General features: G+C 34.6%; 2 protein-coding genes across 5 annotated transcripts; one reads left to right on the top strand and one right to left on the bottom strand.

Annotated features, from left to right (window-relative positions):
* Positions 1-229: 229 nt before the first annotated feature.
* LOC112030647 (phosphatidylinositol N-acetylglucosaminyltransferase subunit P) lies at positions 230-4,228 on the top strand. Of its 4 annotated transcripts, none has more exons than XM_024063317.2 (6): positions 231-527; positions 1,196-1,307; positions 1,458-1,733; positions 2,510-2,582; positions 3,651-3,769; positions 3,893-4,228. In XM_024063317.2, exons 3-6 carry the CDS (start codon positions 1,547-1,549, stop codon positions 4,015-4,017), a joined length of 504 nt encoding a protein of 167 aa, XP_023919085.1. In that variant the 5' UTR covers positions 231-527; positions 1,196-1,307; positions 1,458-1,546; the 3' UTR covers positions 4,018-4,228. The 4 variants fall into 4 exon arrangements, with proteins under 4 accessions (XP_023919091.1, XP_023919085.1, XP_065627125.1 ...); XM_065771053.1 differs by lacking the exon at positions 231-527 and adding an exon at positions 899-1,102; XM_024063323.2 differs by lacking the exon at positions 1,196-1,307 and having other exon boundaries at positions 230-527.
* A 2,710-nt stretch (positions 4,229-6,938) lies between these two features.
* Positions 6,939-10,842, bottom strand: LOC136066567 (uncharacterized). Its single transcript, XM_065771054.1, has 3 exons — positions 8,863-10,842; positions 7,850-8,773; positions 6,939-7,771 (listed from the first exon to the last, which is right to left on the bottom strand). The coding sequence occupies exons 1-3, from the start codon at positions 9,796-9,798 to the stop codon at positions 7,502-7,504; spliced, it is 2,130 nt and encodes a 709-aa protein (XP_065627126.1). The 5' UTR covers positions 9,799-10,842; the 3' UTR covers positions 6,939-7,501.
* Between the last annotated feature and the right edge of the window lie 6,184 nt (positions 10,843-17,026).

The raw sequence follows: 17,026 nt of genomic DNA on the forward strand, positions 1-17,026 counted from the left end.
GAATTACACTATGTATAACTTGAACCCATCTGTTATATATAGTGTTTGGAGTTGATAAAAAAAAAAAAAATAGTGTTTGGACAATTACAAAAATTTGAATTTAAATAATTTTTATACATTTTTTACACACTAAATTACATGTTCAATATAAAAGGAGAATTTTAATTCTAAAAGAAAAAAAGTTAGGGGAATTCCCACCTGTCTTTCCTTCCCCTGAGTTTTATTTACTACCAAACAACTGAAACAAGTGGAAAATGTTATAAGCCGATCATGTTTTCCTTTTTCACCCCAACTAAACGCACCGACAATCAGTTCGATTTCTATTCTTAAGTCCAGTTTTGAAGTTTGTTGGGTCGACTTCTCTTGTCTTAACAGACTTGGCAGTACCTCCCAAACGTAGGATCCAAAACGACATCCAGCCCAATCTTCCGTCGTTTCGTTTCATCTTTAACGGCCGCAAAGTTCTGGTCAAAACTCAAAATAACTAAAAGAGCAGCCAAGTCTACAGAAAAAAGTTTTTATTCAAGGTACTCTCTCTCTCTCTCTCTCTCCCCATTTGCTTTCTCTGTTTCAATCACAGACGATGATTTAGTAAATTGTAATTAATGCAGCTTTTGATATGCACCCAAATTGATTGTGTAAATGTTCTCTCAGCTAATTCAACTATTCAAGCCATTTAGGCTTGCCTATTGCCCAAAAAAAAAAAGTAAACAAGGAAGGGTAACTATTCCACTCCCTTTTTATAAGACATTTCAAAAAACCCATATGAACCAATAGTGTGGTGCATTGAATATGCAATCACTGGATTATGTCACGTCGGTCCAAACCAATGAGCCCACCATGTGGATTATGTCACTTTTGCAAACATATAATTATTTATGTGACCACATTTGTAACTCAGAGACCCTTGTTCCATTGAGAAAATTATGAGATGATATTTTTTGTTTTATAAATTTGGCTCTGTCATTCTCTCTCTTTTGATGTGGTTCCTTAATCTTTATTACTTTTCCAACATCTAAGGTCAGGATTTAATGCAATGACAAGTGCTTTTCACCAAAAGTGTGTGGCAATTGCCTCTAAAAAAAAAAAAACAGGAAATTGGGTATAAGGCTTTCTACCGATCATCTCTCCTAGACTAAGCAAAAGTGGGAGTTTTTTGCTCTAAGTCTGACCTTTTACTTTCATGACTTTGCAGATAATTTTGTGAGTGCTTGTATGAGAAAAATAGCTTTCGAATCCATTGGCACCGTGGTTGTGTGACCTGTGTCCACCATATGCAGACACCTGTGGACAAATTTTGTTTGTGTGTATGTTTTATGTGTGATATTTAATATCCTGTTACTTTGAATTTAGATTTCTATACGGTCTAATCCTTCGTGGGTGATGATAGCATATTGTTTAAAAGGGGTTTACAGTTGTCTTAAGTCTTTTGTTGTTTATTCTGGGTTTCACTACAGCTATGAATCTTGGCTTCCAGTGGGGAATTTGGCATTCAATAACATCACCTTGAGTGTGCTGGAATGCTAGATTTTGATAAGGGCAAGCCATGGAAGATCCTTATTCTGTCAGTAGTCCCAGAAGAATTCTCAGTCTGTCAAAGAAGAGAAGGGCAACTGTCTCCTTTTTGGATGCAGATGAGAGGACTTCTGGGTTTGGAGTGTCTGGAGAGCATGGTCCCAAGCCATCAGAAGTCTATGGGTTTGTTGGTTCCATAACAACTGTCATCGCTACAGGTCCAATTCATTAATATGCTTTTACTTCATTTTAGACATGATTTAGCCAAAGTTGCCTAGTTATCTATTTCCTGTGGGTCTTGAAACTCTTAATTGAGGTTATTGATTTTGATTAATTTGTAGGGAATAGTGACTGCCTTTTATAAAAAAAAAAAAAAAGCATTTCACACTGAAATGTTTCTGGAATTTGCCTGAAAAAAGTCAAAATGTTTCAATCAATATATATGATGTTATCTGTGAATTCATCTTTACCTTATTCTGTTGTCTGGATAACTGAGCCTTACTATAAACAATGGTGGGTCTTTCTTTGTCATGCTGACATAGAGATGCATCTTTATATCTCTGGCATGCTGTGACTGCTGCACTTTCTCTGTGTGTGTATATAAAATTGATTATGACAACAGCATACTGTGGCGCAATTGTTAATTCAAGTTTATTCATCTGACTTTTGTTCTAAGATCTTTGATTTTGATAGTTTCTTATAAGTTCAATTAAAAAGGTTTAGGATGTCAAGTGAAGAATATTTACATTGGTGAATGATTTTGTATATCTAGAAGCAGTAAGTGCAGTGACATCAGCCTTATTCTATAGTGTTTTTGCCAATAGCTGTTATATATATGATATGCTGGGCTACCTGTTGTTTGGCAATATAAGTGCTTCCCCCCCACCACCTAATGGCAAGGGCGTGTGATAAGAGATTTTAACCAAATTTTTATGATTTGCTTGCGTCACTAGGGATCTATTAATTTCTCATACACCTCTATTGCTGTGAGCAGTTATTTTCTTGGTATGGGCATATGTTCCAGAGGATTGGCTACATTCCATTGGAATTTCCTACTGTCCCAGCAGGTATCTAAGATTGGTTTCTACGTTATACTTTCAAATTTGATCAGTTCAGAATTCTTCTATGCCTTAACATTTCCAATTATAAATTTTTTTAAATCTGGTGACATTTGCTAAATTTGGACCTAAAAAAATTTATTACTTCTGAAAGCCAATGAGCTTTGGGTCAAATGACATTTCCTGCCCTTGTGAAAGAAAGGTGGGGGGTGAAGTCTTATATTAAAGAACTACTGGGTAGGCGTAGAAAGTAAAAAAGGAACTTCTGAAAAAAAAAAGAGCAGTCTAAATCTGAAATATTGACAAGTTTGTGTTTAAAACAAGAACATCTACCAAATGTATGAATTAAAAGTTTTTAAGTTAATGTAAAACACAAGTAACACCAAGACACTGCATATAATATATTAATAATAAGGATTACAACCACACAAAGTCTCACAAATGTAATACTCAAAGGTGTTCTCACACTTACATATTAGACTAAGTTTTGTCTTTTAATTCTCACAAATCCACAAAAGCTACGCCCCAACTCTACTTATAGTAACTATTACACCTCTATACTTCTTTTTTGTTATCAATGTAGGATTCACACTCTTAATTGAATTAACATACCTCTTTATTATTTTTGTTAAATTACCGATTATCCTAAAAGCTTAAGCTGTTAGGAAATGATGAATTTAATCACTTAACCATAAGTCTAACACTCCCCCTCACTTGTGGGCCTAAACTTTCCCTTAATAAGTAGGGGCCCAACAAGTGAAAATTTAACATTTTAAATGGGAGGTAGAGTGAAGCCAGGGATCGAACTCAAGATCTCCTGCTCTGATACCATGTTAAATTACCGATTATCCCAAAAGCTTAAGCTGTTAGGAAATGGTGAATTTAATCACTTAACCATAAGTCTAACAATTTTTATAATCAATGTTGGATTCTAAAACAACCAAGGAAACCTCTAAACTTATCCCCTCATGGGTTGGACTTAACTATATAATTATTTCCATAATTCTCTCTAAAATGGATTGGTAGGTAAAATTAATTGCACTTTTTAAGTTGTGAGATCAACCTTATCTGTTTCAGGCATTGGGCATTGACAGTGCCAGCTTATTTTATGGTGACTGTTGTATTAGCATTGGGATTTTACATTGGCCTTAACTTCATGTCAACTCCTTCCCCAACTTCCTTAAACATAATTTTTGGTAAGCCTTAAACTGGCCTCCATTATGATGCATTTTAAGATCTTCTTGAAGTTTAGGAAGATTGGAAACTGTGCGTGTGTATCTTTGAACTCTGCGTTAATCTTGTGCTTGTCACATCTCCAGATGAATTCAGTAGAGAACCATTGAGCTCTGTTCCTTCAGTGGATGGTGATGAGCAGCCCATTGAGTCCATATCCGATACTGGCATCAATAAAATTAATTATCTCATGTTTAATAATGTAAATTGACAATCCGCATTAAGGTATGACTGTCCTGCACCTACATTACATATTGTTATTGAATAGAATAGATTGCCATGAGACTTGACTTGTAACTCAACTGGCTAGCACCTCCGGGTGTTTTCACTAGAAACATCCAGGGTTCAGATCCCCTCCCCCGTTGTAATATTGAATTATTAAAAAAAAAAATTATTGAATAGCATAGATTATTGTGATATTATTCTACTGCTTGTTTCAATAAACCGTCATGAAATGTATGGTGGTGTCAATTCAAATTTGGGGGTGATTCTTGCTATGAAAAATGGGATCAGAGATCCCATGGTGGATGACATTTTGAATTTTTTTTAAAGCTTTGGTTAATGTTAACTGGTGAAAGTGTTAGGACAAGGCTGACTCTACCTTTAGCCAACTTAGGAAATTGTCTATGGTTCCCGCGTAGAAGAAGGCCAATAATTTTGGTCATATAGAAATATCTCATACTCATTGACTTTTTTTTTATAAAAAATGAAAAAAAAAAAATGCTTTATAAAAAATAAAAATAAAAAATGTTGTATTCAGTACACAAAGCTCCCACTTTTTGCGGGTTCTAGGAGAAATTATGGTTGGCAGCCTTACTCCCAATTTACCAAAGATAGTTTAATCTATATAGCTACTAGATCCTCATATCTTACTGGCCACCATGTCCAGTTTTTATCTTCCAAGACACGACAACGTAGCTTCAATATTATTTGCAGTATCATAGACTGCCTTATATCCATATCTGGAGTAAAGAACTCCATTAGAATGCTGCCAATCCAACCACCAAGAAATTTTACTCCCATCTCCCACTGCAAACCTTAAGAAAGATCTTGCTTTAATTCTAGTTTAAGCAATTTTCTTTATCCCCATGTGCTACTTTGTGGAACTTTTACACTCCAGACACTCTTTCCTTTCTACAGTTTCTCCCTAACCCCAAGCTACAATAATGGAATCAGCTTGGACAAAGAGGTTCCACATATGCTTTACAATGACTGCCTCTTTCCAATCCTCTATCTTTTCAAGGCCTAAATCCCTTCACCTTAGCCCTTACACCATTCCACAATAACAATTAAGTTTCTGCTCTATCATAGTGATAACCGTCTTGGGGAGGACAAAAAGGCTTGTCAAGTAGACTCAAATGCTACATAAGATTGAGGATAATAGCCTTCTAGCAAAGGACAGGTTCTTTAAAGTCCAAGAATTAATTCTAGATGTGATTTAATTTAGCAATGGTTTCAGCAAACAACTTACTTGGGATTAAGGGAACAGCCAGGTACCTCATTGGCTAAGAGTCCGATTTTAAATAGCTTGGGGAACCACTGCGTCAAATATTTCACTCTTTCTTGGATTAGCAAGAAGCCCTAATAAGTCCAAGTCTTATAAATTGTAATACCTTCCTGATAGGGTTCATAGTTCCTAGATCAGCAGAGCAAAACAATAGGTCATCTGCGAAATCTAGATGAATGAGATGAAAACTTGCACATTTAGGAGGATATTTGAAGGACTTCGCATCATTTATAGCATATTGTGTCAATCTAGAAAATACTTCCATTGCCAGCTTATATAGGCAGACAAATGATCCTTCTGTCTTAATCCCATCTTTTTTATTTTGTCAAAAATAGCCAGCTAGGCTACCATTAACAACCCACTGGATGTAGGGGTAGTAAGGCATGTCCAGACCCACGGCACAAACATTGGTGGAGCCCTAACAGCAACAAAACACTATAGACTAAATTACCAACCAAGTCATATGCCTTCATTAAATCTGCTTTTATATCACACCTGGCCTGGCCCGTATCCTTATCATAATCCTTCACAATTCCTTGAGCAAACAACCCATTTTCTGCAATGCTAATCCAAAACTATGAAGTTGAACAATGGATTAGGTAAGGAATTCTTCACAGTGTGGCTCGTTTATATGCTCAAGACAAATGCTACAATAATGCCAAAAAACTTATAGAGAATACCATTCCACATATGTCCCCCATGTTTGCGTCTTGGTGTGCATGACACCCACCACTCAGAATGTTGCTAGCACATGCTATAGCACCAGAAACAGAGTGCTGTTGGTGTGTTGTGTACATAAATGTGGAACTCTACTGATGTGTTGATACACATCAAACACAAAACTTTGTATAGTTTTTTATTGGAAAATAAGTTGATATGTTGTCAAATCTTTGCCACAAAACAATGTAAAGGAGTAATACAGTATTGTGAGATCTAGACGATGAGCAGAGAAATAAAATGTGTACATACTCTAAGTTACATTGGAATTCTAGGTACATTCTAACCCTAGTTCTTTGATGACTCAATATTTTCAAACAGCTATAAACAAAAACACTTTTTTTATATTCCATCCCACCCCTAATCAAAACAAAACCACTGATATTATCCCAGATCCATCCATATTACTCTTGATGCATGCTTGGTATCATGGGACGCATTCCCAAAACTAAACTGAATGCTTTTATTTCTTGTAGGTGTTTGAGTACACTGCTTGTGTACGAAGAATGCTATGTAATTACTTTATTTCAGATAAACGTTTTTCTTACCGATCCAAGAAAGAAAGAAAAGAAAACATTGAACTACACTACACAGGATAGTGAGAATTAGGTACCCTCTTTTGATAGACTTGTGGGGTGCTTAATTTCTTCCTCACGCCTAACTATATCTCCTTATTTGTATTTCTAGTTCGAGGGGGAAATTACATTTTACCACCCTAAACTATGCACTAGATTACACTTTGCACCCTAAACTATTCAACTGCACACTTTGCACCATAAACTATCACACTTTGCACCATAAACTATCACACTTTGCACCCTGGTGTTATTTTTACTGTTATATTTAACAGAATCTTGCTGCATGTGACAAGCACATGCTTCTTATTTAGGTGGAACAAAGTTAAAAGACTAAAATAACCTTCCTCAAACTCAATTAAAACAATTTCCACATCTCCCTCTATCTCACGTGGGGCCATCCTCTTCATGATTCCACGCAACTTCATTTGCATTGTCTCTTAAAAAAAACACACAAAAATCTCAAAGTTTCTCTCTTATCTTCCTTGGCCATTGACAAACCTGGTTGCTTCAACCATTAAAAAAAAAAAAAAAAAAAAAAAAAATCTGGGTGCTTCGTAATTATTTGAAGAATTATTTGTTACATTTCAATTCTGCCTACTCCATAATAATGGACTTTGTGACTCCCTCAACTCTTGTCTTTTAGTGCTAAAAAAGCCAAATATTCAAGAAAACAAAGTGCTTTGACATTAATAGCTTTACTCATTGATCACAGATGACAATGACACAAAAAATAATCCAAATGTGACATAAAATTGTTAATGCCTAGTAAAAATCATTGTTCACAAATTGATAATGACCAAAAAAAAAAAAAAAACCCCAATTGTAAGGATTACATGTTGTTAATGCCTAATATGTAAAGCTTGCACAACCCAACACAAACTAATTATATTTTCTCAAACCCAAGGTTTTTTCTTTTTCTTAGCTTGCATCCTTTGAATGGCTTTTTCCAAAGTTGGCACCACCACACGCTCACTGTTAGCACCAGTGGAACTTGTAGCAACAGCCCTTGAACCTCCAACCCTTGAATCTACAGCACTTGCAACAACAATCCTTGAACCTCCAGCCCTTGAATCTACATCACTTGCAGCAGTAGCCCTTGCACCTCCAGCTTCTTGCTTCTTGTTTGTTGTAGGTGTCTTTTTAGCATTGGTAGACACTGTACCCTACATTATAACATAAAAAAATATATAAGTATCAAGAATTAATGGTGGCAAACATAACATAGAGCACACAAAACTAACCTTGTCTTTTTTGGATGGACATGTTCTGCTATTATGTCCCACCTTCTTACACTCAGAGCACTTGATGATGGTACCAGCCTTGCTTAGCTTATATGGGTTTTTGGGTTCTGAAGGATGCCTCTTTCTCTTTATCTTGGGTCTACCACGTTGTATCTTATCCTTGGGTGGTTCCAAAGGATCTATTGATGTCCTTCTCCACTGTTCCATACTAGCCACAGGGTAAATTATTGGTTCATATGCCTTCATGTATATCTCAATTGTGTAATAAGAATGCACATAATCTTCAGGTACACTTCCATCAAATAGTATGGCAGATATGGCATGCTGACATGGGATGCCAGTAAGATCCCACTTCCTACAACCACATGTCCTCTTGCTCAAGTTCACAACAAACCTTTGATGTCTGCACTCAACCTCAAATAAACCATTTCCAGCATATATTGACACACAATCAGAAGACTTCAAACCTTCATTGTCCAACTTCGCTTGAATTTTGGGACATATTTTCCCTGTCAATTTAGACATCCCTTCCCTCTTCAATTGGAACCTCCTCATCAGCTTTCTCCTAATCTTTTCAATCATGGTTACTATAGGCTTGTCCCTAGCATCTAAAATGTATGAGTTGAAACTCTCTGACAAATTATTCACAAGCAAGTCACTCTTTGAATAGTCTGTGAAATATGATCTAGACCACATGGATGGATCTACATTATCCAAATACTCATAAGCTTTTGGGCACAATTTCTTAAGCTCACCCATTTGCTCAAGAAACTCATGCTCTGTATATGCTGTAGCTGCAGCCCACAGCTTGTCCTTAAGTGCTTTCCCCTTGTGGCCTTTATCTCTATAATTGGCATACAAATGCCTCACACATGACCTATGATCTACCATAGGACATACCACGTCAAAGCTTTGGATCAAGCCCTACATACAAAAGACAAATACTTTAATAAAAATAACAAAATATATAAAGGCCAAATTTAATAAATGAAAATAATGAAAATTGCCCATACCTTTTGTCTATCTGAAATAAATGCCCATCCATGTTGTTCAACTGGGCCAAGATCCTTCAACAAGCAATCGAGGAACCAAGACCAACTGTCCTTGCTCTCAGTTTCTACAATAGCCATAGCAATGGGGTACATGTTATCATTGGCATCTCTTCCCACAGCACTTAAGATTTGTCCTTTTTGGTTACCCTTCAAGAAACATCCATCTAGCCCAATTAAGGGTCTACATCCAACCTTGAACCCTTCCTTTGTAGCTTGGAGACAAATGTATAACCTCTGAAATGTACCTGCCACATCAAGAGTAGGCCTATCCACCAATATCAATGTAGTGGTACCCACATTTGTAGCCTTTAATGTCTCACAATAGTCCCAAATTCTATTATATTGTTCATTATCATCACCATCAATTATTTTTTCAGCACTTTTCCTTGCTCTATACACCTGCATCCTACCCACATCAACATGAAACGTATCCTTAATCTCCTTCTGCAATCCAGCGGTAGCGCAGTTTAAATCATATCTAAACTTCTGCATATACCTCTTAGAAATCCACCTTGATGTACATGCTGAATTTTTGTATGCCCTAGTGCAAGTGTGAGTGGGATTCAATGTCTTAATTTGGAAGGTCATTTCATCTGTTACTTGAGAACCATAAACCCTATATTTGCACCCTTCAGCTTTACATCTCACAATCACCTTGTCTTTATTGTTCTTCACAAAACGTAAATCTTTGCCTTTAATCAAGTTGGCCTCTCTCACAGCAGCTCTAAAAGTGGCAACGTCACCAAACTTCAAACCTTTCACAAGTTCTGGACAGGCCATATCAATTTCATTAAATTCAAGATTTTTGTTGGTGTTACAGTTATCCTCTTCAGATGTGGGCTTAGGAGAAATCAGCTCATCACTTTTGCCAATATCAGAAGCACAATCCTTACCCATTTGCTCTTCATGTGTCAAATACAATACCTTCTTGGGGTCATTTTCCTTCCCAATTGGCTCAAATATGTCTTCATCACCACTTAGAACCTCACCCCAGAAAGGATCTTTATAAGCTCTACTGTTTTCTACATCAAACTCCTCCTCTTCTTCACTTTCATTCAAGCTGTCATATTCATCTTCAACTATATTTTCATGCCAATCCACATCAAGGTCACCATTTGCATCATACCCTAGGGGACAACATCATCACACACCTTTTCCTTCCCCTTCCTATTGCTACCAGTAGACTTGTTTTTCCCACCCTTAATTTGCAATTTTGGTCTATTAAAACCAGCAGCATTAGAAACACACTTCTCTTTTTCCTTCCTTTCGCTACCACCAATAATAACACTCTCAGGTAAGTTATGAGTAAATGGTATGCAGTCACTATCAATCTCTTGACTAACAGTGTATAATACCACATTTTCTACACCTTTATGACAGTCAACCATCTTCAACACATCTGGATCTGTTCTTATCTGCACAAGCCCTTCATCCAAATTCATGCCAACTTGTTTGTAATAAACTAAATCCTCCCTTTTATATCCATATGACTTCAAAATACTCTCAACCTCAATAAAAGACATACAATCCCTATCATATCCCTCACCATGAATTGATATGTCACCACCAACATAAATTAACCCATTCAAATTCTTGAACCCTCCCCCGTGGTGAATCTCAAATATTAAATCACATTCTTCCATGTTTGGGCTGTATTTTTTTTTGCATTAAAATATTCTAGTCAAAAACATGCTTTCAATATTACAAGTGGGACAAAAATTATTCTATACAGAGTGGGGACCATTGAAGACACCACCTAAGTCAATACAAACACATAATAATATTCTATAACAGTGTTAAAAAAAAAAAAAAAAAAAAAAAAAAAAAAAAAAAAAAAAAACGCCCATCCATAATTAAAAAATTCAAAAAGCTACCAAATATTAAAATCACTAACTACTAGTTCTAATACTCATCAGTAACACAAAACCAGGGAGAGAGTGAGACAGTACAATAAGCAAGAGAGTGATAAGCGAGAGAGTGCGAGGTTCAAACACAAAAACCTTCTACAAATCCGATTATACAGATGCTACAATCATATGAAATTTAACACAAAACCATATATATCTATATCAATCCGAACCCAAAGCAACATCACACAAAATAAATCACTGATTTAAAAGAAATTGTGCTTAAGAATCGGTGGAAACCAAACAAATAAGAAAAAATCTTTGAATGCATTTTTATTTTTCTAACCTGTAATAGAAGATTTAAACTTTGTCAATGGCCAAAGAAGATACGTCCTTGAGGGAAACTCTGAGATTTGTGTTCTTTTAGAGAGAGGGACAGTGCAGATGAACCGGTGGAAACCAAACAAATAAGAAAAAATTTGGGTTTTGTTTTAATTGAGTTTGAGGAAGGTTATTTTAGTCTTTTAACTTTGTTTTACCTAAATAAGAAGCATGTGCTTGTCACATGCAGCAAGATTCTGTTAAATATAACAGCAAAAATAACACCGGGGTGCAAAGTGTGATAAGTGTGATAGTTTAGGGTGCAAAGTGTGCAATTGGATAGTTTAGGGTGCAAAGTGTAATCTAGTGCATAGTTTAGGATGGTAAAGTGTAATTTCCCCCTAGTTCGAGACATGATTTTACTTGATTTCGGTTAGAGGACCTTATGACCATCAAAACCAATAATTATGGCTGAAACCATTTAAAATAGGTGGCCAATCATACCTTAGAATCCTCGGTCAAAGTTTGCATGGACAAAATAATTATTTTATCAATAAGCCAAGAGTAAATATACCTTACGAGAGTGCCAGTTTCTTATACCTCAACTGTGGTTGGTGTGGTTTTCCCTAACAAATATAAATATAAAAAAAACAATGAAATTGGCCATGAAAGAATCAATCAACTGAGGTCTAAAATCTAACATTTAGGCTGGCATATTTTGTCCCAAGCTTTAAGGGCCACAAACTGCCTGGTATTCGAACAGAATCTACCTACTAAACTGTCAAGCTTAGAGCAAACTCGATTGGGAATGTTGAAAAATAACATTAAAAAATAAAAAAAAATAAAAAAAGTTGAGTCTTGTGTAAATGACTTGATAAAGGTGCTCCTGCCTGCCCAATAAAGACTGTTTCTCCTCCATCCACTCAATTTAGCTTCCATCTTTTCCTCTAATTATTTGAACTTTAACAGTTTTGTGATTAGACTGAAACAAAGGAGAGCCCAGGTATTTTAAATCAGTAGGAACTGTTACCCACTCCTCAGTTATCTCAGTGCTCTTGCTCACATTTTTAGACATGCACACCCAAAAAAAAAAAAGACTACCTCTTTACTGAATTTCTGCCCAGACCAACTGCAAAAGTCATCTTAACATACCATTTATGCTTCAATTTCTGCTCAATTAATCCAACATAACAACATATCATCAGCATCAATCAATTAAGCTATATATTTGTTTGACTTGTAAAAGTGTTAGGATATGACTCCTGATTTGGACCACATGCCAATTCTAAGTGAGCTATTTTCATTTTTCAGATATACCCTTAAGATGGGCTTTCATATAGTCCTTTCCTAAACTAGTAAAGTCTTCACAATGCTGTTTTCCCATTATGTTTAGGATTACCTGATCTTACCTATGATGTTTTTCTAACTTCTCGTTTACTTCCTCACAGAACTTATTGATAACTAGGATATACAGTTATCAAATTCAACGAATAGGAGAAATATTGGAAAGTAATTTTTAATTTCTTTTTGTAAGCTTCTTGCAACAGCCCATTTCTGTGGTTTCTTTAAGTTTATGAGGGACTACTGAAGAGGCTTTTATTGGGTTGAAACAGGTTTTAAAGGCTGATAAATTCTCTATTAGCGGAAGCAAATAAATTTCCAAGAGCCTTGTGATTCAATGGCTGATCTACTTAAAAGGAGAACTTATGTTCAAATCTCCTTCCCATTAATTGTAAATTTAAGTGGTGAAAAACCCAAAGTAAAGTGACCTGGAAAAGCTAGGTTCAAATATATTAATCATGGGAACAAATCAATTGCGTAAAGACTCGGCTCTTGTGCACTAGTGACATATGGGCACAAAAGTGTCTTAAAATGGCCACATGTCAACCTAGTTATTAGGGACGGTGTTGCACCAAATCGAGATCTAGCCCAAGTGCTTGATTTATTGGCACTATAATATTTTGAAATTACAGTCTTTATTCTTCAAAATCCAAGTTTAAATTGAAAGTCAAATTCAAATTATTCACATTCTGTCCTATTTTGTTGTAAGATCACTAGCATCAGTTGTTGTATAATAGAAAGTAGTTGTATAATAGAAAAAGTAGTTCATTTAGTGAATTAAGCCCAAAATTTCCAAACAATATGTCATGCAAAATTGTGTAGAAATACATAGTTGCTATAGTAACCATGTAAATTTACACGCTATTATTTATTTTACATTTAGGTGGGGTTTGGATTCACATTCACGTTTCATGTTTTGCGCATTTGTGCCTTTTTTTTTTTTTTTACCAGCCGCAGTTGTTGACCAATTCTCCCATAAGCAGTGCACCCGTGCACTGTTCATGAGATCCACAAACTTTACTTTTCATCAACTTTTTCATTAAAAATGGGTCTCACTGTACTATTTACACATTTAAAAATTATCTTGCTACACTGTTTTTAGTTTTCAATTTCAACAAAAGAAGTTCTATCCAAACGGACCTTTAGTTTTTTTTTTTTTTTCTTTCTTTACATGTCCCAAGGATGAAGGAAGAGAGTGGATAGTGATTATTGTGTGTGAAGAAATAAAAAAATAAAAATAAGTCAAGAAAAAATGACATTTAAATGAAATGCAGTGTAAAACAAACAATTTGATGTGAAATTTTTTGAAAAGTGAGTATGTAAGATAGAAAAGTATGTTTTTATGCTAAAATAGACAAAAAAAAAAAAAAATTTGCACAATGAGCTTATGTGAATGCTTTTAGCACCAAAAGGATGCAAAGTTAAAAAATTATAATAGATCATAAGGAAAACAGCCTAATAGAGAGGGAAAAAAAATAGAAATGCGGCCTAATCCCAAATGCAACGTACACAAATTTTAATAATAAATTCTAAAGTGACAAGTTGTTACCAGTTGTTTTTACTTTTAGTGGGTAAAAAATAATTTAAGTAATGGATTCAAATTAGAACTAATAACAACTTATTACTTAAGAGTCTCTTAGCTCGACTTTTAGGTTGGTGGTACCCTTGGGCTTACCCAACTGTACCTTGGGGCGTGGGATAATGACTGTACACGTGAGTCACCTTTTTTTTCTCAAAAAAAAAAAAAAAACTTATTACTTAAAATTTGTTGTGAAAATATTGTGGATATAACACTTATCTTAATCTATATATATAATAATAGGTGAAGCTGAGAGAAAATCTAATTAGATTTCAATTGGATTCTTAATTTTGTGCCACTTGTCCTAACCAAAACTCAAAAAAAAAAAAATCTAATTAGATTATAAATTTGACTTCAATTTTGTGTCATGTATCTTATCTAAATTTTCTAATTTTTGTACCCAAATAAATGATGCATTAACATTTAACACGGAAGCCAAGAAAATCACAATAATAATGCTCATTGGCCTAAGCAAGAACATCTTACCTGCACACTTTTATGGAGATTATAAATTGGACTCCAATTTTGTGTCATGTATCTTATCTAAATTTTATAATTTTTGTGCCCAAATAAATGATGTTAACATTTAACACGGAAACCAAGAAAACCATAATAATACTCATTGGCCTAAGCAAGAACATCTCACCTGCACACTTTTATGGATGATCTCAATAGAATCTAGAGCTTTTCTAATCCCACAACCAAAACCAAGGAGTCCAACGAGAAAGACTATAAAAGTAAAACATTATCTCCTCCTAATTCCATATTGTCATCCCATGTCTCCTCTCTCAACTTCTACCAACTAGATCCACACACTGCCCTCTCCTCCTCCTTACAGATTTCTCAGAGTAAGAACGGGTTCAAACACAATGTTCAATCCCACTCTTTCTTACTTCACACTCTTATATATTAACGCTTTATTGGCGCCTCTAAGAAGATTCCAAGCTCAATGCTCAGTTCTTATTTTTTAATAGTTTTTATTGTGTCTGCATTAAGATTTTGTTAATTTGTTGAAAGTGGACAAAAATATAATCATATATATTATATTAAGTTGAAGTGCAATTTTAGAATTCAAATCGAATCAAATTAATTTCTAATTGTAGTTTAATTTTGTGCTATATATCCAATTTGATTTTCAAATGTTGGTGTTAATTTACCTCCATTCATAATGCTCAATGTGGAGCTGAATCTATCAAGATAAACATCTTATCATCACAATTGTTAATATTTCCGTGCGTAAGCACGGACTACATGCTAGTTATAATAACAATAAAAAAAGGCGAAAATACTATTTTGGTCACTGTATTTTAGATTGCAGTCAATTTAGTCCTTATATTTTGAGAACAATCAATTTGGTTTTGTTATTTTTAATGTACAGTCAATTTGGTTTTTACCGTTAACCCAATAACAGAAAATGCCTATGTGGCAAATAATGTGCATACATTGTACATGGGGCTAAAAAAAGAAAAGAAAAGACATTTGATTGCTATTAAAAAATCCATGTCAAAAATTTTAATATAAAAAAAAAAAAAAAAAAATCACCTCAGAAAATAAAGGGTAAATTAAAAAAATTCCACAACTTGGTGTTTCTTGGCAGCAAAACAGTGAAACACAAACCAAGACACCCATATCAAGCATAAAACAGCAACAACAAAGATAAGAGGATTGGGGATTTCTTTTGTTGTTGGAAATGACTGGGAGAATGGACAATTAATTAAGAGTTTAAGACAGCTTAGATTAGCTTAGAATGGCGTCCGATTTCATTGTATTTAGACAGCTTAGATTAGCTGTTGGGTGCCAAGGAATTAATTAAGATTGATTCAAACAGACTCACTGGAGAGAAAGGATTGGGAATGAGATTTGTTATGACGTCATTATCTTCTTTATTTTCATCTTCTATTTGGCTTTTGAGCATAGAGATAAAGAGAGGAAGAGACCCACCTCGACCTTAAGTCTGCCCAAATCTGATCTTCCTTCTTGATGATGATGTTGTTGTTTCATGCTTGATATAGGCCTACTGGTTTGTGTTTAGTTGCCAAAAAAACACCAACAAAAGTTGGGGAATTTTTTTAATTCACCATTTCAAAAGTTTTTATTCTATTTCCAGAGGTGACTTTTTTAGTTTTATTTATTTATTATTATTATTATTATTAAAATTGTTGACCTAGGTGGGTTCTAGTTAATTAAATTAGTAAAGTCTCTGATAGTTGAATAAGAAATTTGGAATTTAATCCCCATTTACACTCAAAACTGATCGATGTATTGACTTGATGATAAAGAGTCATCATTAGAAGTGGATGTCATATGTTGAAACTTTCTTTAAAAAAAATTGTTGACGTGGATTTTTAATAGTAATTAATTGTATTTTTTTTTTATTTAATAGCATATGGACAACATTAAGCATTTTTCGTTAGTGAGTTAATAGTAATGACCAAATTGACTACAATTAAAAAATAACATGGACCAAATTGGTTACTCTCAAAATATAGGGGGATCAAAATTGTATTTAAAAAATATATATATATATATATATATATCATTTATGAAATAAGGGAACGCCATAAAATAAGACAAGGCTTAGAACAATAGGATTTGGCCACAATAAAATTCGAAAAAAAATTAATATACACATAAAAAAAAAAAACACTTATATTAAAATTATGACTCATTTTAATCAACAAAAGCTTAGAACAAATTCCACAGGGTGTTAGGATTTCTATTCTATTTCAAATTAAGTTAACAGTAACTCATCTCTTTGTCAAATTCCTTCATATTCATAGAGATAGGTAGAATACGTGAGCCTCTCCAAACCTTCGAAAGAGGGCCCTTTTTAGTTGTTGCAGGTGTAGGCATAGTAGCATCTAAGCAACCGGAGAGAGGGACAGAGACATTTCATGATCAAAAGCCACTTGATCGTTTCGATGAAATAAAAGTGAAGGGCATAGATCGAAACCCAATAGCCCTTTAGGTTCTAGCTTCACCTGGTATTGATCACCGATCTTCCTTTCTTTCTTTCTTTCTTTTTTCATTTTTTTTT

Source organism: Quercus suber, unplaced genomic scaffold, assembly GCF_002906115.3.
Source record: "Quercus suber isolate HL8 unplaced genomic scaffold, Cork oak 2.0 scaffold_39, whole genome shotgun sequence".
Lineage (NCBI taxonomy): Eukaryota > Viridiplantae > Streptophyta > Magnoliopsida > Fagales > Fagaceae > Quercus > Quercus suber.